Source organism: Cinclus cinclus, chromosome 22 (assembly GCF_963662255.1).
Source record: "Cinclus cinclus chromosome 22, bCinCin1.1, whole genome shotgun sequence".
Lineage (NCBI taxonomy): Eukaryota > Metazoa > Chordata > Aves > Passeriformes > Cinclidae > Cinclus > Cinclus cinclus.
The window spans coordinates 5,240,017-5,263,941 of record NC_085067.1 but is presented as its reverse complement, the minus strand read 5'-3'; the positions used below and the strand labels follow the sequence as shown (position 1 = coordinate 5,263,941).

The following is a 23,925-nucleotide window of genomic DNA, read 5'->3' as shown; positions in this document are numbered from 1 at the left end:
GCATTCTGGCTCATCTGGTCTGCAGCCACTGCAGTGCTTTTCCTCATCTTCCCTGGGATTTGATTGTGCTTTGCCTGAGTACAAATGAAAATTAAGACGTGAATCTCTGTCCCAGGCTGTTTCAGTGGCATTCCTGAGCAGAGGGCACTCGTGCAGTGCAGTGTGTGCTGTCTGCTCTGGGATCAGATCATTCCAATGACCCCGATTCCATCCCTGCCTCCCTGCCCGCCCCTCCTGTGCCACAGCACAGGGACGGTCCCTGTGCTGCTCCTGCAATGCTCAAAAACCACCTTTGAACCTGTATTCAGAACTCTTCCCTTGTTCTGAGGTCATTTCCATGCTGCCCACCTGTCCTTTGAACCTGTATTCAGAACTCTTCCCTTGTTCTGAGGTCATTTCCATGCTGCCCACCTGTCCTTTGAACCTGTATTCAGAACTCCCCCCTTGTTCTGAGGTCATTTCCATGCTGTCCACCTGTCCCCGCTGAAGCGCTCCCTGTCTCACAGTGGGATGTCTGAGCAAAAAAAAAATTAAAAAAGACGGGTAAAAAAAAATACAGAAATCAGCACACAACATTGTGTACCTGAGCACGGAAAGAGGAGTCTGAAGCAGCAGCGGGTATTTTTATATTTCCCAAAGGCAGCTCTGGGGCGTTCGCGTGGGGTCAGGGCCGGGCCTGGGGAGGGAAGGGAGTGCGGGAATTCGCTAGGCTGGGAGGGGCAGCGCTGTGGATGCGCTCACACCGCAAACCCCCCCTTCCCTCACGGCACCCCCAGCTCCGCCCAGCGCCGCCGGGCCCCGCTTCCTTCCGGGCCCGGGCCCGCCCCGGAGGTGCCGCCCGCCCTTCCGCCGGAGCCGGGGGAGGGAGCGAGGGAGGGCCGGGCGGCGCCGGGGCCGTGAGGGGCAGCAGCAGCAGCAGCAGCAGCAGCAGCAGCAGCAGCAGCAGCCGCAGCCGCAGCCGCGGGGCCGGCCCCGCCGCCCGGGACAGCCGGTGAGAGCCGCGGGGTGAGGGGACAGCGGGGGCGGCCGTGTCCCCCCGGTTATAGCTCGTCCTGACGGTCGGGGTCGGGGTCGGTGTCCGCCCCGCCGAGGGGCTTCACACCGGCCCCGCTGCCGCCTTGGGCCTGGATGAGGGGTCCGTGATCGGCAGCGACCGGGATAAGCAAACACCGGGATAAGCAAACACCGGGATATGCCGGAACTTGGCGAGCCGCCTTCCTCCTGTGTGCGGCTCCTACAGCTGATTTTTATTCGATGTGTATATGTGTGTTTCCATTCGGCTCCTACAGCTGATTTTTATTCGATGTGTATATGTGTGTTTCCATTCGGCTCCTACAGCTGATTTTTATTCGATGTGTATATGTGTGTTTCCATTCGGCTCCTACAGCTGATTTTTATTCGATGTGTATATGTGTGTTTCCATTCGGCCCCTACAGCTGATTTTCTATTCGATGTGTATATGTGTGTTTCCATTCGGCCCCTACAGCTGATTTTTATTCGATGTGTATATGTGTGTTTCCATTCGGCTCCTACAGCTGATTTTTATTCGATGTGTATATGTGTGTTTCCATTCGATGTGGCTCTGCCGGTGGCTAACGGGGTGCAGGTGGCACTGACACCTTTGTCGCCATGTCCCCCCAGCCTGTTTTCCTCATGAGCTCCCTGTGGGTAAAGGAGTTTTTTGCTCTTTTTTTGTAAGTATTGCCGCTGCCCGGTTGAGGATTAAAGTCCTTTAAGCTCAAGCCGGGGGAAGTTTGGAGAATTTTCGAGATGCTGAGCGGTGTGTTTGGAATGCTTTTTGTGGGTGTTTGCTCTCCTCCATGTGCAGCTCCTAAAGCTAATTATTATATATATATTTAAATTAATTCCGTAGGCCTGTGCGTGTAGTTAACAGAGTTCAGGTGTCCCTGATAGTTTTACCAATAGTCCCCCACCCCAACCTGTTTTCCTGATGAGTTCCTTAGGGATCAGTGAATTTTTAGCTTTTTTCCTGTAAGTATTGTCCCTGCCCGGCTTCTCCCTGCACAGCCGAGGATCAAAGTCCTTTCAAGTCAAGCCAGGTGAAGTTCAGGGAATATTTAAGATGCTGAGCAGCGCGTTTTGGATGCTTTTGTGGGTGTTCCTCGCTGCTTGTAGCTCTGTAGGGTCCGGGCTGTTCCCTTGGAGCAGGGAGTGGCTCAGAGAGGGTGTGAGATACTGGGACATGAATGGTGTGCTTCAATTCCCAAAGAAATTCTCTGAGAGAGAGAGGGTGGCTCAGTGCTGTCTGAAATCCTGCTGCTCTGTGGCAGGGTTCACTGGAAAGGTTTTTCAGGCAAAATTAATTTTTTTTTTTGTTTGTTTGTTTGTTTGGCTGAGTGGAGCTCAGTGCTGGGAATTAGCAGCACTGAACGGTTTGGGGTGTAAAGGGGTGGCATTGTGGAGGTTGTGATTTAAATCCACGATTGACTTGCCATACTTTTATTTGGGCTCATTTCAAGCTACTTTTGAAGCGTGGAATTTGTCACACCAGGACTTGGGGAACTGCACTGAGCTGATTTTGGTTTTCCAACGCTTTTTTTTGAGACCAGTGAGCAAACCAGACCAGCGTAGAAGGATGAGGTGTTTTCCAGGAACAGTGCTTTGCTCGGGAATGGGTTGTGCTGGCCCTTCTGGACACGGTTACACAAGTGGTTTTTTGCAGCAGGGAGGATTAGGAAGAGAATTGTAGCTCAGTGGAATGTTTTGCTGACCAAGAAAAAGCCCAAAACAACACACAGTAAAAAGGGAGAATAGGATATAAAACCAACTATACCAATTCTTAAGACTACTTTACACAACAAATTGATTATAAGCTTGAAGATAGTCTACGATTCTGGCATTTAATTCTGTTTTGTGGTGTTATTTAAGGCTGTTCTAGCTTTCTCAGCTCCTTCTTTCCTTACTGTGTAATCCCCAATTATGCTTGAGACTTTTTTTTTTTTTTCCTGATGATTACTAACTACTTGTGATCTAAAACTAGACTCTGGAAGTCTGTTCTTGTGAAGTCGTGTTAGAATGCCACTTGTAACAAGTCAGGTACGAAATGTATAAAACGTTTTAAAGTTTTTCCCTGAGGTTTTAGGCAACTTAATTTCCATCTGTGTTCAGGTGAGTGTGGTTGGCAGGAAATAATGTGTGGGAACCTGCTGCTGCTGTTCCCGAGGAGATTTTAGCAGTTCAAGCTAATCTTTTCTTTATTCTGACCTGAATTCCCAATCAAGCAGCACAAAGAGTTTTTAGGTGTTTCCTGTGATTTCGTGGGAAGCGCAGCTGTGGGTCACACGGAGCTGGTGAGACACAGCCTGGTCATTTCAAATGACAAACCGAGCCTGCACCCCCAGGCCTGTGCTGACATTTGAAGGGAAAACACAACTCCAAACGCAGGGAATGGAGAGCTGGAGCCGTGTGGCCGTCAGGACTTTGGAGGTTTGAAACAGTGGCTGCGATTTCCCCTCTAAATACCAGGTCCCAGCTCTGTGGTTTGTTTGAGGTGGCTGCTCGTCAGAGCAGTGGCTCTTTCTTTTCTGTTTTTTAGCAGCCTGCGCTGTTTATCCTGCAGCTGCTGTAGCTGAAATGCTGTGATTGTGAGGAAAACACACGTGAAAAGTGCGAGCACTGCAGAGTTAACACCCGCCTTTCTTGCCTAATTCCCCCCTTGGCTAATGGCTTTTGTATTTTCTGTTCTCCAGCCTGAGCTCATTTTGCCCCACCCTTTCCTTGGGAGGAAATTAGCTCATGCTTCATTAACCTGCTGCTAATTACATGCCTGAGTGTTTGGGGTTGCACCTGAATCACGACTCTTTCAACACGTAGGCTGCTGCTCTTCAGAATTTTGGGGCGTTTGCGTCACTGCTTCTTTGGAATAAATACATTTTAAGGGCACTTTTCCATTGGGAAAGTACAAAATACACCTCGACTCCATCCTTCCACCACTCAGTTTTGATACACTTTCTAACCTACCTTACAAATCTATTTTTATTGATTCAAGTTGCTGGCTGCTGTCTTGTTCTGATGGAGTATTCAGACCCCAGTAAGATGTGACCCAACAGCAGTTCATGTAAGAATTGTGTGTTTGGAGGCTTCCCTTGTTTTCTTTTTATTTTTTTCTGCTTTCAAGTTCCATTTCTGGCAGTGGCCGTTGATGACCAGAGAGTTGCTGTGAGTTCATGGTGACACTCTCTGGGGCACTTTGATTTTGAATTAGAATTCAAGTTGCTCTTTAAGTACTAGAGTGACTTTTGAAGAGCTGAATCAGCCCAGTGAAAAGACTGCTGTAGGTTGTTGCTAATGCCTGTGCCAAGATTTTTTTATTATTATTTTTTTTTTAGAAAACTTAATTTTAGGGAGGGAAGAAAAGAAACCCCAAAACAAGCCCACAAACCAAACCTGCCTGTTCCCAGTCTGTGTTTTGCTGGTTTCAGATACATTTAATTAAGTCATTACCAATACTGAATTTCATTTATAGAATTAATGCTCTTATAATTTCCAGCGTTAGTTTGTGGAGTCATTCAAAAACTGTTCTTCACAGCTTGTAATAATTATAAATTGATTGCAATTAGCTCTCGCTGAAGGTGTTTATTGATTGATTAAGCAAGACTCTTTCTGTTCAGCTTTGAATGCAAGCTTTTGCAGGCAGCTCTCTCAGAGGTGACCTCAGCAATCCAGGACTGATAAATAGTTTATAACCCAGCTGATCTTTTCTCACAATGTGCACTCATAATAAAGGTACAGATAATTTTGCTTGCTCCATCCCTGCCAAGTCAGGGGGGTGGAGAAGAACCAGAAAAACAAGCTTGGGGGTGTTGGAGCCAGTGGTAAATCCTTGCTGCTCCTAAAGCATCTTTCCCCCAGTGCTTTTCCCCAAGCCAGAGCTGTGTCTGCAGTCTTTGTGCTGTGAGAATTTCTTGTTTTCTTGCTGAAAAAAAGGTGTTACATAAGTTTTGCCTTTCATGTGTGCATTAAATCAGCCCCGGGGTGAGGGATCCAATTTGGGTTGGAGGAGCCCTTTTTTTCCTGCCACATAAAAGCTGAGGATGCATCTGCTCTTTGCTGTGACTGAGACCTGATTTAATAGGTTTAATATGAATTTTTACGGGGTTTTTTATGTTGCTTGCTCTGTGTGAAAATTAGAATTTAGTATTTTGCTGTTACTGAGCTACACAAGGCCTGAGTTCCTGGAGGAATGATTGCTGCTCCTTCAGTTCCCTTTGTGGAATACTGGCAAAAATATTGGGATTTATGGGCTTGGAACCGAATTGGTGTTTCCTGTGTGTGAACTAACTCTGTGTTGGTTGAAAGTGTGAGACAGGGAAAGTGAAACCAGAACGTTTTGCAGGAAAGTTGGTTTGGGTTCCTGGTGGTGGTGACTGAAACCCTGCAGTGTCTGCACACATGTTCTCAGTTTCAGCTTTACAGGGGGCAGGCAGCTGCTTTGTCCTTCCTGAAAAATATTCTGAGAGTCCCCATTTTCTGAAGGGAGAGCTGTGATTTTACTGGGGGCTCTTCTTGGACGACAAACTCAACAGGGAAAAATTGAGGGTGTGAGCAAGGATGAGAAGATCCTGAGTTGGTATTACCCTTCTTTAAAGGTGTTTGCTCTAAATGGGTGAATAAAAAGGAAAAATAAAAAAATCGTGTGAGTGTAGGTACAGCAAGAAAAATATATATTGATAGGAAGATGTATTTGAGAGCTTCATAATAAATTGTGTTAAAGCCAGTAGAAAACTAATTTTGAATTAAAAGACAGTGATTTGGTGTTTTTTTTTTTCCCATCATAACCAACTACTGTGAGATGCTCCAAAAAAGCTGGAGCAGATCTGATCTGTCACTAAAAGCCTTTGATGTGCAGCCCTGCAGATAGATCTGATTTAATATGAATCATAGCCCTCGTTTCCTTTTGATTTCAGTAGAATTTGGAAAAAATAAAGCTGGACGTGCAGAACATGGAGGTTCCAACTGGGAATTCTTGTGGCAGTAAGGCAGGGAGCATTTTGGTGTCCACAGCCAGCAGTGGGACACCTTTCCAGGCTGTGATTATCCCAGATAAATCCCTCAGGAGCCACCCCTGCTGTGTGAGGTGCACTTTAAAAATCCTAGAGAAGAGAAAATTTAGAAAATTGTATTTGGGTGATTTCCACTTTCCCCGTTTCAGTGGAGAACAGGAGACCAGAAGCTTTTAGTTACAAATAAGTAACATTAAGTAAAGGTATTTTATAAATTAATAACTTAAGTCTAAGAGCCCATTCTTTTTTTCTAAACTCTTCCAAGGGGTGTTGCTAATAAACACAGATATTAATTTGTGATGAGGTCTGGTCCTGGCACAGAAATGCTCAAAAGAAGTTTCTGTCCTGTGGTGTTTGTGAAGTGTCACTCCTGCCTTCCCTGCACAGCCTTTTGAAACGCTCACTAAGCAAAGCAGTGGATTTTGAATTTTGAATATTTTGAATTGCACTGACTTTTTGCCCCTAGGTGGGAGATGTGGTGTTTCTTGAAGAGCTTTAACTGGGATACAGGCAATGCAAGAAGGATGTTTGGTACAAAGCACCTCTCCAAATTGTAGTAGTTAATGTTATTTATGATCTTCTGGTACTTTACTGTACTTCTGCATTAGAGATTTATTTTTTTAATGTGGAAGTTTGTTACCTTCCTTGTGTTTTTCTGGCTTCTCAGTGAGCAGGTAGTGTAAAGGTGTTTGTAGTTGCTTGCTCTCCAACTCCAGAAAAACAACAAATTTGGGTTTTTTCCTTTGAATTATGTTAGAAGTGAGCTTTGAACAGGCCATTATTGAGGGCAGGAGTGAAAATAAGAGATCTGACCATGCAAAATGTGTGGTGTGGCTGTGCAGACACTGAGGAGCTGATTGTTGGATAAGGAATGATGACCTTTAGCTGGAGTGCAAGGGAGAAGGGGAAAAAGCATTTTGGACACTCAACAATTCCAACAAAACATTTTGATTATGTAAGGTTATAATGTAAGCAGTGATTTACTTGCCAAAAAATTAAATCGAGAGGGGATTTTCCACTTTCATTTTTTCCATACCCCAGTTGTTTTCTTCATTAAAATATTAATGCTGACTTGCAGAAACCAGCTGGGAAACTTTTTTTTTCTTTTTTCTTTTTTTTTTTTTTTTTTTTTTTTTTTTTTTTATTTTTTGCAATGACCCTTTCTGTGTGAAAGTCTGAGCTCAGTGTGCAGCATGTGACTCCTTCCTGTGTGTCAGGGTGACTCCTGTGTCCCCACATCTGAGCTGGTGGCACTGCAAACACTCCCAGGGAAGGGAAGGGCTCTTGACTTTGCAGCTCTCTGCAGCTCTGCTTTGCTCACTCTGGGCAAAGCTGCTGAGCTTGGAGGCTGAACAGAACTTTATTTTTAGTTTAATGTACATACAGGATGCCAGAGGGAACGGTGCCACTGTGGGGGTGAAGCTCTGGGGGCACAAAGATGATTTTTTTGAAAGTGCCCAAGTGGCAGAGAAACCATGCTGTGGTTTCAGGTGTTGGGCTGGGAGAGAAGCAGGGCCAGGTATTTTCATTCTACTCCTTTAATTTACAAATTAGAGTCTGGAATATGGTGCTTTTGCATAAGAGCAGACACCTGAATTACTGAAATAATTGCAATTCCACAGCTGTAACTGTGTTCTGGTGGGTGACAGAGTTTCTTAAAGGGTTTTATTTCCTCAGGTGACAGAGATCCCTGTAAAATTTCTGGGAAGCTTGTGATATGAGAATATTTTTATTTATTGTGTCTTTGTGGTTTACAGTGTAGACATTGACTGATCAGCTTCACATGGATGGCAATTAAACATTTCATGCACGTTTGTAACATATACATATATATAAATAAATATAAATGTTTTTTTCTAGGACAGGCAGCTGCATTAGAGGTCTCTGACCAAAATGCTTCTGCAGCTTCTGCTTTTAGGAATAGTCTTGAAACTGATTCAGTGAAGAGTTTCAGGTTTTTTGCTTCCCCTTTTTTTCAGAATTGTTGCTCAAGGACATGAGTGATGCTCTGGGAATGGCCTGAGTGTGCAAATCCTGCCAAAATGCAATTCCTGCCAGGCTGTGCAGCTGACACACACTGAAAGTTTAATTTCTGAGCTCGGAGGTGTTGGCAGCCAGGAGCTCCCACACAGCTTGAGAAGTCAGGAAATTTAACTGAAAAATTTTTGTGAAAAGCAACATATTTATCTTTCTCAGTTATTTCTGCATATAGGAATGAAGTGAAGTACTTAAATGTTTAAAGTATTGGGATTTTTTGGGTGGGTTTTGTTTTCTTTTTCTTTTTCTTTTGCTCTGCAGCAGCACAATATTGTTTGTTATTTCAGTAGGAAAGAAAAGAAAACATTCAGGTGTTCTCACATCTATAAAAATGAGAACACATAGCTATAAATTATGTCATTAAGAAATGTATTCCCTTAATATGCTTGTCTCTACAGTGAAACTATTTTAGGCTATTTTTAGAAACTCATTATTTCTTTCAATAATAGAAAAATTGAAGAAATCATAATACTCACGTAGATAAGATGGAATATTGAATTTGTTCCCCCCCTCGGAGAAAATAGTGTATTTCCTGTTACTTTGCTTAAAATGACTTGATGAGATTAATGAGAAATGTTAAACATTATCAGTCTTTTAAAATGGATAATTGAGCCTGGAACAAAAGAGCTGGAACTTCCCGTAGCAGGAAACTCTCAGTGACATTTGTGCATATTCCATCAGAATATGCAGAGTTTGGGGTGGAATTTCTGGGGAAAAGGAGATAATTCTGCCTCAGTTACTGATGTTCTTCAGTTTGAGAAAATCCCTTTTCCTCTCTTTCCATACGTGGCACCTCTGGAATGGCAGGAAGGAAACAGGACTGGATTTACTGGACAAAACCTGTCTGTGCTATTTCTGCTTTTTGTGTTTGTCAGTATTGCAATCTAAATGTCAGTGTTTGCATATCCACACCTTAACCTTGCAGGTGCACACGGTGCTGTGCTGCTCTCCTGAAGTGACTGCAGCGTTTCCCTTGGGAAGCAGGGAGCTGGCATGGCTTGGGGAGGGAGTTGGGATGTGGGATGCTTTTTGTCAGGAAAGGAAGGGAGGCTGGATGCTCCATGACAGCCTTGGCAGCGCTGCTGTGGGCAGGAGAATCTTTTTGTTGCAGGCACTGATTATAAACCCCAGAGCTGTGCTGTGTGCAGGCAGACACTCGAGTTGTGGCAGAACCTGCAGGAAATGGGGATGTGCCCAGCTGGGCCCTAAAGACACTTTTGGAGGCCAAAGATCCCTGAAGCCTCACCAGTGTGGTTCTGTGTTCTGTGTCAGGACACAGTGTATTCTGTGTGCTCCCTGGGTTGCTTTTTGGAACTTTATTTCTTTTTTCCAACCCCGGTTGCTTTGTGCCTCTGGCTGTCACAACAAGGTGAGAGCAGAGCCAAAGGGCCTGTGTCCCCTGGTGTGGCACTGTCCCTGTCCCTGCGGGGTGTGCGGTGTCCCTGTCCCTGCGGGGTGTGCGGTGTCCCTGTCCCTGCGGGGTGTGCGGTGTCACCGTCCCTTTGGGGGTGTGCGGTGTCACCGTCCCTTTGGGGGTGTGCGGTGTCACCGTCCCTGCGGGGTGTGCGGTGTCACCGTCCCTGCGGGGTGTGCGGTGTCACTGTCACCGTCCCTTCGGGGGTGTGCGGTGTCCCTGTCCCTGCGGGGTGTGCGGTGTCACTGTCACCGTCCCTGCGGGGTGTGCGGTGTCACCGTCCCTGCGGGGTGTGCGGTGTCACCGTCCCTGCGGGGTGTGCGGTGTCACCGTCCCTGCGGGGTGTGCGGTGTCACCGTCCCTGCGGGGTGTGCGGTGTCACCGTCCCTGCGGGGTGTGCGGTGTCACCGTCCCTGCGGGGTGTGCGGTGTCACCGTCCCTTCGGGGGTGTGCGGTGTCACCGTCCCTGCGGGGTGTGCGGTGTCACCGTCCCTGCGGGGTGTGCGGTGTCACCGTCCCTTCGGGGGTGTGCGGTGTCACCGTCCCTTCGGGGGTGTGCGGTGTCACCGTCCCTGCGGGGTGTGCGGTGTCACCGTCCCTGCGGGGGTGTGCGGTGTCACCGTCCCTTCGGGGGTGTGCGGTGTCCCTGTCCCTGCGGGGTGTGCGGTGTCACTGTCACCGTCCCTGCGGGGTGTGCGGTGTCACCGTCCCTGCGGGGGTGTGCGGTGTCACCGTCCCTTCGGGGGTGTGCGGTGTCCCTGTCCCTGCGGGGTGTGCGGTGTCACTGTCACCGTCCCTGTGGGGTGTGCGGTGTCACCGTCCCTGCGGGGGTGTGCGGTGTCACCGTCCCTTCGGGGGTGTGCGGTGTCCCTGTCCCTGCGGGGTGTGCGGTGTCACTGTCACCGTCCCTGTGGGGTGTGCGGTGTCACCGTCCCTGTGGGGTGTGCGGTGTCACCGTCCCTGTGGGGTGTGCGGTGTCACCGTCCCTTCGGGGGTGTGCGGTGTCACCGTCCCTGCGGGGTGTGCGGTGTCACTGTCACCGTCCCTTCGGGGGTGTGCGGTGTCCCTGTCACCGTCCCTGCGGGGTGTGCGGTGTCACCGTCCCTGCGGGGTGTGCGGTGTCACCGTCCCTTCAGGGTGTGCAGTGGCACTGTCCCTGCAGGGACATGCAGTGGCACTGTCACTGGTTCCCTGGAGCACTCTCTGGAGCTGTGTGAGGGTCACAGCCCTGCAGAGCTGTGCTTGTGCTGCCCCTGGCTCTGGGGCTCCTGGTTATGTAACTGTGCCCTTCCTCCCCTGGCATTCATTTGGTTGCTATGGAGCTGTTTAATAATTCAAGCAGGTGACTCCTTTCTGAAGGCAACCCCTCAGAAATGATTTCTAGCAGGCTGCTGCCATGTTTGTGCTTTTAACCCTTCTCCTCTTCCTCCAGGAGGAAAATGAACCTGAAATCAGAGCGCAGAGGAATCCACGTGGATCAGTCAGAGCTGCTGTGCAAGAAGGGCTGTGGTTACTATGGAAATCCTGCTTGGCAGGGGTTCTGCTCCAAGTGCTGGAGGGAGGAATACCACAAGGCCAGGCAGAAGCAGATTCAGGAGGATTGGGAGCTGGCAGAGAGGTAAAGAACCTTCTTTCTTCTTTCTTCCTTCAGAGTGACTCCACCAAATTCTGTTCTTGCCTCCTGTTTCCTCATCCTGTTTGCTCTGGCTCAGGTTCATCACAAATTCTCCAATTTGACCTTTCCAGCAGGAATTCCAACCTTCCCTTTGGTGCAAAGATGGATAATTATGGCACTCTAGTGTAAGAGGTTTGAAAAGAAAATCTGGGAAGGAACAAATATAAACAGAGCCCAACCTCCCAATGAGTATTTTGACCTATTTTGCATATGCAAATTTGTATTTCTATCTAGCAATTAGAAGGGCTAAATGGAAAAATTTTATTAAAATACTTTCCAGAGATGGCAATTATTTTCTTAGGTACAGGCAGCAGCATGGTTTTACATTCCAGCTGCTGATTAAAAGCTGATTTTAGTCTTGTCTGTGGTCATTCTTTTCAACTGCATTCTTTTAAACTTTTAAACTTGGGCTTAAGCCCAAGAACATCAAAGCTTTATCTTTGCTAATTTAGGTCATTGTCTAATCACTTATTTTCTGCAATCCAATCTAGTTTTCCTTGTGTGATAAATGCTTGACCTTGTAAATGGAAGATTTTCAGAGGTAGCAGCACAGAGGTCATTGTTTTCCTCTGTCATAAATGTCTTAAACCGTTAATAAAAACTTCATTATTAGGGCAGATGGTTATGCTGCCAGTCTTGGATCATCTCTAAAACAAAGTGGGGTAGTTAAGGAATTCTTTAATGAATAGCTGGGAGATGCTGAAGGCACAGAAAAGCTGTGATTGTTTGTTACAGTGGACAGACAGCCTTGTCAGCACTGATAAAATACAATTCCTGCCTCAAGAAGTTGCAGATCCCACACTATTTATGGTCCATCCTGAGCTGGAGGGATGTTTAAAGACAACTGCTCAGCCTCCCAGCATCTTGAAAGGTGATAAAATGTAACTTGCTTGATTCCTCCTGCATAGGAGGAAAAAGGGTTTCAGGATTGGTGAGTTTGTCCTCCTCTAATTTAGATTAAAACTTGGTCTTTCAAACTTTTTCTGATCCATTCAAGTAGATATTGATTATCACAGCAGATTATGACAGCAATGATCTATTTCCCAAAATATTCCTGAGACTGGGACGGGGTGTTTTGCTTTTGTGAGCTGGGGAAGGACTGCCTGAGGTAAGAGGCTGAGGAACTCGGTGTGAGGCAGGGAGGAAGGCAGTGAATCTGCTGCTGGAAATCCTCCCCTGTGCCTTCAGAGAATTCAGAGTGTGACATGAGAGGAAGGTGACTTTTACCACTTTTATCACTGCAGCATGGGAAGGGTGGGTGTCCTGTAGTGAAGGGAGGGAGGCAGAGGGAAGAATTAACATGTCAAATGAGTAATTAATGATTGCACAGGAAATCAGCCCTTAAATCAGACCTGTATCTTTCTAACTGCAGGCTCCAGCGTGAGGAGGAAGAAGCCTATGCCAGCAGCCAGAGCACCCAAGGGGCACAGTCCCTGACTTTTTCAAAGTTTGAGGAGAAGAAAACCAATGAGAAAACAAGAAAGGTCACTACTGTCAAGAAGTTTTTCACTGCTTCCTCCAGAGCAGGAGCTAAGAAGGGTAACTCTCCTTTGCTTTTCATGCTTCTGTACATTTTAAAATGAAAAGTTTCTGGCAGATGTGTTGTTCTAAAAGGCAGATTAATGCTCTCTGCTTTGACTTTCAAAGATTGGAACAGTGATGTTTCTGGAGAGTGACTGTTACTGAAAACACAGAAAAATGTGAGTGATTCCAAACAATCTGTGAAATGGAGCAGTGCACTGCTAAACCTGTGTTTATATGTGATTATACAGGAGTTCTTCCACTAAACAGCAGAAATGTGTTCCTGTGGTGGCACTGCAGTGCTGAGGGGAAGTTCCTTGTTCCTCTGGCACACGTTCCAGTGAAGCTCCTGAGTCAGCCATGGTGTCACACCAGGATTTAGGGCTGGAAGGGGAATTCCTCCTGGAGAGAGCAGCAGAGAAATTGCTGGCTGTCAGTCACCTCAGCAAACTGCTGTGTCTGAGTGTGATGGAAACCCTGAGATAAAACAGCAGCTGGTGCTGCCAGAATGCCTCACTTTGACAGGCCAGAATGGGATGTGTGAGCAGGGTGCTTTGAGCTGCACAGAAATGTGAGGCTGGCAGTGTTTGTGTGGGCTGGGAATCTCAAGTTGGTGCTGGCTGGGCTGGGTGTTTGTTCTACAGAATGTGTTACAAGCAGGAATGATGAATGGCACTGCTGGCTTTGCATAGCAATAGCTCACACAGGCCAAAACTGGGAAATGCTGGGCTGTGGAGGAGGAATTCCAGAAGGAGAAGCAGCATTAATCTGTCTTAACCTTAGAGATGATGCATTTCCTTAATTTGAAATTCAGCATTTTTCTGATTAGAGTTGTCCTGGTGCATGGCAGCAGCTGGCTACATGAGGCATTCATTCACCTGTGTTAAACCCTTTTTTTTTTTTTTTTTTTTTTAATTTTCATTCTTCTCACTTTCCATCTTTTGTTTTCTTATCCCTTCACCCCCTGTCCTGCCACACTCCTGCTCTTGGTGCCCTGCTTGCTTTGGCCTTTTTATTTCAGCAGCTCAAGAGAAAACCCCTAAGCAAGGACAGCTTGGGAGGGAAAGAAATGCTGATAACATTCTCAGGGATTTGAAGGAGATTTTTACTCCCTCCTGGGAACTGGCTTCCCCTTCTGAAGGTAATGCAGCACAGCCTGGGCAAGCTGTCTGCCTGGTCTTAGTAAGCTTGGCTCTTAGTTGAGCTTTGCTAAACACAAACTAGGGTTGTGCCAGTTGTAACTTGTGCTCTTCAACATGAAGATGGCAAAACAAGAGAGTCCAGCATCCTGAGGTGATGCTGAATCTCCAAACCAATCCTTTGCTTTTTTAGTAGGGAGTCATAGGAGTAAAGCTGAAGCTTCTTTGAACTCTACCTTAGGATTAGAATAAAACAAAATAAGAATTTTCTAAGAATTAGCTGGATCTTGTGCTGGTTTATATTTTTAATTACAAAAAATTTCCAGGTTGCTGTTACAAATCTGATTATTACGAGTTGAAACTACTGAAGTTGGCACTTCAAGAACTTTGGCATTCTCAATGCATCTCCAGATGTTTGTTATATAAACCAAGAAGAAAATCTCCCATCAAGAGGAGGCACTTGTTTCATTTAAACCAAAAGAACACCAAACCCCTTGATGCAAACAGCTTTAAGAGCCCATCCTGCATTATTTGTTTGCAGTCCTTGTTCTGCTGGCTAAAGGAACGTGCAGATGTTTGTTAAATGACAGGAAGGTGATGAAGGGCTGTGTGTGACAAGCCCTGTTTGACATTCCATGCTTGGACTGGGCTCTGTGACCATGGCACAACCATAGTGAATCCCTGGAGTGCTCCTGTTCTGCTGTGACAAGTGGCTTTCCTGTAGAAAGATTGAAATATTAATTATCTTTATTCTTTGTGATGCTGATCCTTCCTTAACTCTTCTCATGCTCTCTCCTGGTGTTTTGGCATTTTCTTCTGCTGGGCTGTCTTTAACTTGTTGGAATTTCTTGGCTGTAATCAGCTTCTTCTTTAGTTAAACTGAATTTTCTGAGAGCACAGGACAAACCTGAGGATATTTTGTTGCTGGAAGTTCATTTGTCTCTGCAACCCTAGGTAATCAGTACAGATGAATTTTCCTTAAATCAGGATTTCAGCTCAGAGATTAATGAAGTTGCAGCTTCAAGTAATTCTTGGTGTAATTCATTAAAAGACAGTTGATTCTAATTAGCATTCACTTTTTAATACTTAATATTAATCTGCCTCAGTTGACTACATCCCTGTAGTAACTAAACAACAATCTAGTTTGAATTTGTGACTGAACAAATAATATTCACATTCCTTAAAATCAAATAGTAAAATGAGGCTCATTATTTTTATAAAAGAGTGAACTCATTGGTGAAGTAAGTAAATAAAACCTTCAGCTGTACTATGAAATGAGATCAATGATTAATCATGGAAGAAATATCTGATAACTCTGCCCTTTCCTCTGTTAATTATTTCTAAATAAGCTTTCTGCTTCTCTAATTTTAAATGTGACAAATTTAATTAATGCCCCCCCACCCCAGCTGAAATCCTGTGCAAGATTTGGGATTCATGCAGTGAACCTTAGGTATAAAGGCAGTGGAAGGAAATTCCCTCTGGAAAAAGTGTCCCTGAGTGACTAGAAAAGGAGTTGCTGCACTCTCTATCTCAATTGCACTCTCTATCTCAATTGCTGCAGTTGGAATTTAAATATTTGCAAAACCTATTCTGTTCTGGGCACTGAAATATCAGAGGTGCTCTGCTGCTGCCTGACCAAGTTACTCCCTGTGCTGAAGTGTGGAGCTTTGGTCAGAGGTGCAGGTTTGGCACTCACTGGGTGACACAACTTTGGGTTTTCTGTAGTGCTTGATTTCCTCAAAAACAAATAACAACCAAAAAAAAAACCCCACTAACCTCCCTCAAATCCAAATTAAACCAACTGAAACATATCAATCCCATTTCTTTCTTTTTGCTTTGGAGTTCTGCATGCTTGTTGAAAGCAGGATTTCTGTGCATGTGAAGTGTTTTCAGGTTGAAAGCCATGTTTGTCTCATGCTGACCATGAATATTTTCATGTTTTCTGTCTCTCTGCTGCTTGCCTCTCACCACGTTCATTTCCACCACCTCTATTCAATCCCTCCATTTCCAACAGCGTTGGCTGGCAAGCTGAAAGGTGGGTGAAGGTATTGGAGCAGCACAGTGAACTTGGAAAATGAGATGTTTTTGTGGGAAAACCCCCATGGATGCAGCTCTGTCACCTTGCAGTGCGTGTTGTGTGATGAGAACTGCCCTGAGCTGTTTGGGAGCCACTTGTGGAGGTCAGGGAGAGTGGGAAAACCACCTCATTATCTTTAGGAATCTGCAGAGTCCCAGCTGGAAACTTTAAATGGTGATGTCTGACCTTGTAGTGACTGTAAAACCCAAAAAGCAAGCTTTTTTTGCAGTCACTCCTAATATAAAAAGGCCATTAGTGTGAATGGGGGTGTGGCTCTAAATGTTCCACTTCAGTGGGATACTCACTTTTCCTGGACTTGTGTTTAATAATTATTCATGTGTTGAATAATATCCAGCATTTCCCTGGCAAAGCTTGAGCAATAAATGACCACTTGTCTGTACAGCTGAAAAAAAAATACAAAAACAAAAAAAACCTACTAAAAATATTAAAACCTTTCTGAAATTATCCATCAGTGTAAAAAAGCTGATCTGCTGTGGCCTGAATTTTGCCAGCAGAGATCCAGGAGGCCAAAGCTCCCAGCCCTTCCATCCACAGGCAGGCCAGCATTGAGACAGACAGAGTGTCCAAGGAGTTCATAGAATTCATCAGGACATACCAGAAGCCTGGCCAGGATATCTACAAGCAATGCAAACTGTTTTTGGACACCATGAGTCATAAAAGGGTGAGCTCTGAATGCCTCTTGTCTCAGTCAGATGGGGAGAGAGGGGGGGAAATGCTGCACTTCTTCCAGCAGTTTGGATTTTCTGGAGTGTGGCAGGATGATTCAATCAGATGATTGGATTAATCAAATTAAGATCTGGGTGCTTTTTTTTTTTTTTTTTTTTTTTTTTTTGGTAGTGTGAGGCCAAAGGATCCTTCTAACCCCAGAGCATCCCAGATAAATTAGTCCTGAGTTATTCTACATTCATATGACTTGTGGAAATTATATAAGATATCACCTGGTGAGTTTTTAGATATCAGAGTGGTTTGGGATGGAAGGAAATTAAAGATCTGGTTCCATGGGCAGGGACTCCTTCCTCAGTCCCAGGTTGCTCCAAACCCCATCCAGCCTGGCCTTGGACACTTCCAGGGATGAGAACTTAAGCCTAAAAACTTCTAAAGATATTTCAGCATCAACCCACCCCTCTCCTTTTATTGGGGAAGAAGAATTTGACTGTGCTGGGTTGGTTTTTTGGTTTTTTTTAATATGAAATAAGTGCTACATCTTCATTTTCCATTAAAAAGAAAAAAAAAATCAGTGTTCTTGAAATATTAATCGGTCTCTGGTGCCACCTATGGTTGGAATGAGTCAGAATTCAGCCCAACTTTTTTTCCCCCTCCCTTCTCCTTTTCCTATTTAGTTCCTCAAATTATCTCCTCACAAGTTCTCATGGAATCTTGCATTCCCTCTGCTTTGAAATCTTCTTGAACTTTGATTTTTCTTTTAGATCTGTTCATTCTGAGCACAGAGTTTGTGAGAACAATGTAGGTTTATTTTTGGCTTCAAGCATTGAAGCATTCTCATTTCCTACTTCAACCTTCTCAAAACAGGGGATTTTTAAAAACATAAGCCAGGCCTAAAATCCAGTCTCAGCAAGAGCTGAGACTTGTGTTCAGGAAAATGTGCAGTTTTTTGCCTTAGAGAATTCAGAAATCAAATTCTCCCCCCACTTTTTTTAATGTATGGTTTCATTTAATGAGGAAAATCGCCTTAATTAATTAAATTTTCAAGCTTCAAACTCTGTTATGTTCTTCAGGAGCTAATTTAGCAAAAGCCAGTGTTGTTTCACAAATACCACTGTGAATATATTTCACAGTAACTTTATCATCAGAACTGTCTGCTGTGGAGATAACCCTTCAAATAATTGATGTTCTTGGGGGTTTTCTAGGCTATAAATTGTCTTTTAAAAATTAGAGGTTAAATAAGGACAAACACTTTGCTTAGTCTGAGTTATTCTGTCAGTGTTTCTCAGGGGAAAAAGCCATTTCACCTGTGCTAATATCCATTTATTCAGCAAATAAATACAAATCTTTCACACATTAAAGAGCCAGTCTTGGCTTCTCCTATTTTAAAATAAAATTGAGCCACTATAAACAGCTCTGACAGCTCTGCATTCTCAGACTGTTACAGCAGCTGGGCACTTGCCTTAAACCAAAACAAAACATGAGGTGTTGCTGCCAGCTCTTCACACTTGATCCTTGTTCTCCTGCAGGATTTAAGCATTGAGGAACAATCTGAGTGTGCCCAGGACTTCTACCAAAATGTAGCAGACAGGCTGCAGACACGTTGGAAAGGTACCAAGTTCTTCTTTTTCATCATCTTGTTCTAAAAGCAGGGATGTAAAACTAAAACCTCTTGAACTTGCAGTTAAAGCAAAGCATTCCCAGCTTTCAGAAATGCTGGGAACAGGTTCTGGTACCAGAGTTAAGAATTGTTCCCTCCAGGAAGTTTTGTTGTCTAAATATTTCTTTTTACAGCTTTCTTTTAAAATTCTCACTGGAGTTCTGCCCATTTTATTTTTACTTCCCATTATGTCCATTTGTGAACTCAGGTTGGTTTGAATGAGTAATACTAATTTGATGATATGGGGGTTAAACCTTCCAAAGAGCCCTGGAATATTTAATCTGTGGGATTTGTCCCTTTCAGTGCCCCCTGAAAAAGTGGAGAAGGCAATGGATGAGGTTGAGAAATACATCATGACTCGACAGTATAAATATGTTTTTTGCCCTGAGACAACTGATGATGAGAAGAAAGACCTTGCTGTCCAAAAAAGGATCAGGTAAGGCTTTAAAAGCAAAAATAATTGAGTAATCCCTGATTCTCTAAATGAGGTCTGAATCAACCATGTTAAAAACCTTGTGCTGTGCACAGAAAAATGGCTTGTTAAGGGTTCAAACTATTTTATTTAAAATACAGAAGGAGTTAATAGGTGGGATAATGACTATCAGTACACTGGGAAAATTTGCTTTTGTTAAATTACAGCCAAAGAAATTTTTTTAAAAAGGCAATATTTTCACTGCAAATCAATTACTTCAGTGGAATAAACTGATTTATGGCTGGAATAATGCCTCATTCACACAAAGCACATTCCTTGAGCCCTGAGTTCAGGAAGCAGCTGGTTTCAAACACCTGGATGTCACTGGCACTGAAGAGTTTAACCCTTTCTTTCCTGTCCCAGGGCTTTGCACTGGGTGACTCCCCAGATGTTGTGTGTTCCTGTCAGTGAGGAAATCCCAGAAGTCTCTGACATGGTTGTAAAGGCAATTACAGGTTTGTGAGTGATGAATTCTCTATTTCCAACTTTAAATTTTCTCTCTCTTGCTTATTGAGGTGATTTTTGCTGTCAGCACCGAGGGGGTCCGGGCTGTTAAGTGTGCAGGAATCTCTGTGGGTTGGGAATTTCATCTGTGGAGCAGAGATAATTTTCCACACTGAAGTGTTTAGGCTCAGCTGATCTACCTGAACCACTTCCCCACGGACAGAAATGATGCAACATCAATATTACCCAGCAAATCCTGCTTATTCAGTGCCTGCTGAGTACAACTGGAATGGTTTTCTCTGGTTTTCCCCTTGCAGACATCATTGAGATGGACTCCAAGCGTGTCCCTCGGGATAAACTGGCCTGCATCACCAAATGCAGCAAGCACATCTTCAATGCCATCAAAATCACCAAAAATGAGCCAGCCTCTGCTGATGACTTCTTGCCCACCCTGATTTACATCGTGCTCAAGGGGAACCCCCCACGCCTGCAGTCCAACATCCAGTACATCACTCGCTTCTGCAACCCCAGCAGGCTGATGACTGGGGAGGATGGATATTATTTCACCAACCTGGTGAGTGCAGGGGGAAGGCTGGGCTTGGACAGCAAGGTTTGGCTTTTTTTTGGAGGTAGGTATTGCCAGCAAAAGGAAACAGAAATTAAAATTAATCTTCCAACAGTGGTTGAGGTTACTCAGAGCACTGTCAGGTTTATCTCCTCTCTCTTCCTTCTCTGCTGTCCAAACCAGAGCTTTGCTTTCTTATTTTATAACTTTAAACCCTTTATTTGAACAGCCTGATGCTAAGACTTGAGTGTATTTTTATCCTGCAAGATGAGGACTTTCCATTCCTCAAACCCTGAGTTTGGGCTGTGCAGATGTTCCAGATGCAAAGTCCCCTCTTTGAGCCCAGGAGAGTTCCTTGAAGGCACTTCAGCATTAGAATTAGAACAGGTTTTTTACAGCTTCTCCAAGAGGCATTTCTTGGTGTGCTCTGCATTTTATCATAAAGAATCCTGGAGGGAAATTACAGACCTGAATGAACCATTTGGAATGTTAAAAGTTCATTTCAGTAGGAGCAGAGCATCCACCAAGTGAGCTGGGCTTTAACATTCCTTCCTTCAGAAAATTAATGAATGAATGAATCTGCATAGCAGATCTCTGCTGATCAGATAATTAAACATTAATACACTGCTCCTGTCTCCTTGGCATGTTCCTGCTGTTCTCTCACCTCCCAAACACAGAGACCCTGAGGTCTGGAATGTACCTGGGCAGGTCAGTTTTTGATTTCTTCTAACTTTTGAGGAGAGGGAAGAGTTGTATGAAGTGTCTGGTGAAATTAACTTCTGGAAAAGCTCGTTTAGGGCATAAAAAAAATTATCCAAAAATCAGAAGAGGGTAAGGAATAGAAAATGGGTACATTCCACTTTGATTCAGATCTTGCAGTGATGCTCTCTCTGTTTTGTTTGCAGTGCTGTGCTGTGGCCTTCATTGAAAAACTGGATGCTCAGTCTTTAAATCTGAGCCAGGAAGATTTTGATCGTTTCATGACTGGCCAGACATCTCCAAAAAAGCAGGAATCTGACAGTTTCTCCCCTGATGTGTGCCTGGGGGTGAAGCAAATGTGCAAAAGCTTAGACCTCCTCTCTCAGTTGAATGAGAGACAGGAAAGAATTGTCAGTGAAGCCAAGAAGCTGGAGAAGGACCTCATTGATTGGACTGATGGCATCACCAAGGAGGTGGAAGACATTGTGGAGAAATATCCCTTAGAGATAAAACCAAAAAGCCAAGCCTTAGCAGCCATTGACTCTGAAAATGTGGAGAATGACAAGCTGCCCCCACCACTGCAGCCTCAGGTTTATGCAGGATAATTATCCTCAGCTAGTTGGGAAGAGAAGGAAATTTAAAGCTAAAAAAAAAGCTTAAATCAGTAAATTTTTAAAGGTACTTTTTGGGTTCTTTTTTTTGGTTTGGTTTATTTTTTTTATTTTTTTTTTGTTAAGTGTAATGAATTGTATTTATTTTACTCCAGTAGATCTCTGTTAGGCTTTGGTGGGTTTTTTGAACTGAATTTCGATTTTCTACACAAACTGGTGTAATTTTTAAGCAACACTAGTCCATGGACACCTCTCCTGAAAGCTTCCTTCTAAGCATGCACTTAATTGTTTTTAATAATCAGTTTAACTTAAAGCCAAGTTCCAGCAGAAAAAAAAAAGATACCAGTGTTAGTCTGAACTTATTCTGTAGCTGTAAAGATGAACTATACATTGTAAAATATGTAAAATTGTAAATAGATTTCAAATCTAATGTCCCAACTGTGCATGAGCTCATGTGTGAATGAAAATTATCTCAAAATATTCATTTTAGCACCTTTCAGTTCCATCATGCTGCAGGAAAAAGGCAAAAACGCTGTTGGGAGTTTGGATAACCTGGAGGGGAGAAGTGAGGGATGACAGGGGATGTTGGAGTGATTTGCAAACTTGAAAAATCATCTTAATTGACTTCATTTAAAAAAAAATACTTAAAAGATGCCATTTCTTCATTGAAATGCTCTGTCAGAACACCTGGTAGCCTTGAGTGGTGCACAGCAGTGCTGATTTTACTGCTTTGGAAGGGAATGTGGGGCCAAAAATCGAAAATATTTCAGGAATAGGAAGAAATATTTGTATTAAAAACTGCATCATGTGGAACACTAGAGGGGGAAGGGAAAGACACAGTGAAAGAGTTGCTCCAAAAATGTCTCTCTCTCCTGATCACTTCCATCAGTGGGATAAATTTTGGTTGCTTTTTTGACAATCCTGGGAAATAAATAAATAAATAAATTCATATAGCTCGAGGTTGCTTTTTATAGAAGGGGCAGAAAAATGCACTTTATTTCTGTGAAACAACAACATTCTGCTCTTCAGTGACCCCCTTCAGCACCTTGAACAGCGAGCTAAAAATGGCTTCGTGTCACTCCAAGCCACTAAAATTCACATTGGGGTGGAAGAAGGGCTCACCCCACAAAAAGCAACCTCTTACAACAGAATCTGAAACTTTTTCTGTCTCATTTGAAATCCCTTCCAGCTCCACCCAGCCCTGGCTCCTTCCTGCTCCTGAGATCTCAAACACGAAGCTCAGCTGGAGCTGCTTTTAAAAGCAATGTTTAATTCTTGCCACCGAGGAGGAAAGCACCTACCTCTTGATTCATTGCCGCTTTAATTCCTAATTAAATTTGCACTGCAATAAGTCCAGACCACGACTGTGATTTGTCCCTTTTCTGGCGGTTTTTTAGCCTTTTTTTATGAACTATGCACCACCCCTGGTGTTCCAGAGAAGCAGCTGCTGCGCTGGGATGCTCACAACAGTAACAACAAAAGAAATAAATCAAATTATTCCTTGTGTCACCACACTCAAACCCCTTCGGTAAATAATCCTGGTGTTTATTTAGTTTATTGAGGTGTTAATCCAGATTTCCAGGTGTGTCCCGAGGAGGGGTGGGAGAAGCAAACTTTTGCAGCTATTGTGTAAATGAGCGTGTTTAAATAAAAACGTGGCTGTTCCGCTCTCGTTAATGAGTCCCTAAACCCCTCCTCACCTTTTGTTATTCTATTAATGATTCATGGCGAGATAATCGCAGCTGCTTCTGTATTCTCCGAGTGGCAGACAACAATTCTCAAGTGCTAGGCTGGGTAAGAATGTTTGGTTTTATTTTCTTTGCAGCAAAGTCATTGGATTGGGGTGATTGAGTAGTTCAGGACTAAAATAGCGTGTAATCAAGCCTCTGAAGTGGGCATGTTTTGAGTAAATTAATCAGGAAAGGTGGATTTGCACACCTTTCCCTGGAGTAATAATCCCTGAGCGGGGTTGGAGCAGTTTGGGTGAGACCCCAGTGCTGCAAAGAGCAGCGAACCAGAGACTTTAATCGAAATATTGTCCCTTTAAAGTGCTTGAAAATACAGGTGTGTGCTGTGGCCACAGTCACAGCAGCAGCAATTTGCTTTATTTTTCTCGCTCTTAGCTCAGTATCGCTGAAAGCAAAGACTCTGCAGTTCCTCGGATTGGATCTCTTCTTGTAAAATACTTATTTGTTTGTGAACTCCTGCGTTTATTTCGCTTGGTAAGGAAGATATTTTACAGGAAATGCTGGAGTCGTTAATTGTGGCTATCACTCATTAATTCAGCGCTGTCATTGTGGAAGCCAGGGGCTTTCTGCCCTTTCTGATCCTCGTGGGACTGCTGGAGTTTTACCTTCCCAAAGCATTTTTAGGGAATATTTTCCACCCAATATTTAGAGAAGGTTTTCTTACCAGCTTGTCCAGCTGCCAGGGACAGTAAACAGCTCCACCAGACTTCACATTATCCTCGTGGAAACATCACCAGCATCTTCATACTACCATTAATAATACTAATTATTAATAACAGACCACACTATATAATAACCCAATATGTAACAGTGCTATTATTCTTACTTATCACGAGAAACGTAAATGAAGGTTTGTTTGCTTTAAGGAATTAACCCTGAACATTTTCAGGTATTGGGCACTTTAAAGCAAGATAAAGAAAGATGTTTGGGGATAGTTTTTAGAGGAAAAGGAGAGGGGGAGGGCGGGGAAGCATCCCGAGGGAGGCTGGGGCTGGAGCGCTCGGGCCGGGGGAGAACGCGGGGAGCGCCCGGGGCCGATCCCGGTGATATTCCCGGTGATATTCCCAGAGCTGTTCCCGGGCCCGTTCCCCGTGCCTCTCCCGCTGCTATTCCCAGTGCTATTCCTGGGTCCATTCCCGTTGCTTTCCCGGTGCCT

General features: G+C 44.2%; 1 protein-coding gene across 6 annotated transcripts; it reads left to right on the top strand.

The window, feature by feature from the left end:
* Positions 1-948: 948 nt before the first annotated feature.
* RABGEF1 (RAB guanine nucleotide exchange factor 1) lies at positions 949-21,970 on the top strand. Of its 6 annotated transcripts, XM_062506818.1 has the most exons (11): positions 949-991; positions 10,907-11,092; positions 12,522-12,688; positions 13,692-13,811; positions 15,824-15,844; positions 16,399-16,568; positions 18,100-18,181; positions 18,534-18,666; positions 19,066-19,157; positions 19,464-19,720; positions 20,617-21,970. In XM_062506818.1, exons 2-11 carry the CDS (start codon positions 10,914-10,916, stop codon positions 21,013-21,015), a joined length of 1,620 nt encoding a protein of 539 aa, XP_062362802.1. In that variant the 5' UTR covers positions 949-991; positions 10,907-10,913; the 3' UTR covers positions 21,016-21,970. The 6 variants fall into 6 exon arrangements, with proteins under 6 accessions (XP_062362802.1, XP_062362804.1, XP_062362803.1 ...); XM_062506820.1 differs by lacking the exons at positions 13,692-13,811; positions 15,824-15,844 and having other exon boundaries at positions 16,402-16,568; XM_062506819.1 differs by lacking the exons at positions 13,692-13,811; positions 15,824-15,844.
* The last annotated feature ends 1,955 nt before the right edge of the window (positions 21,971-23,925 follow it).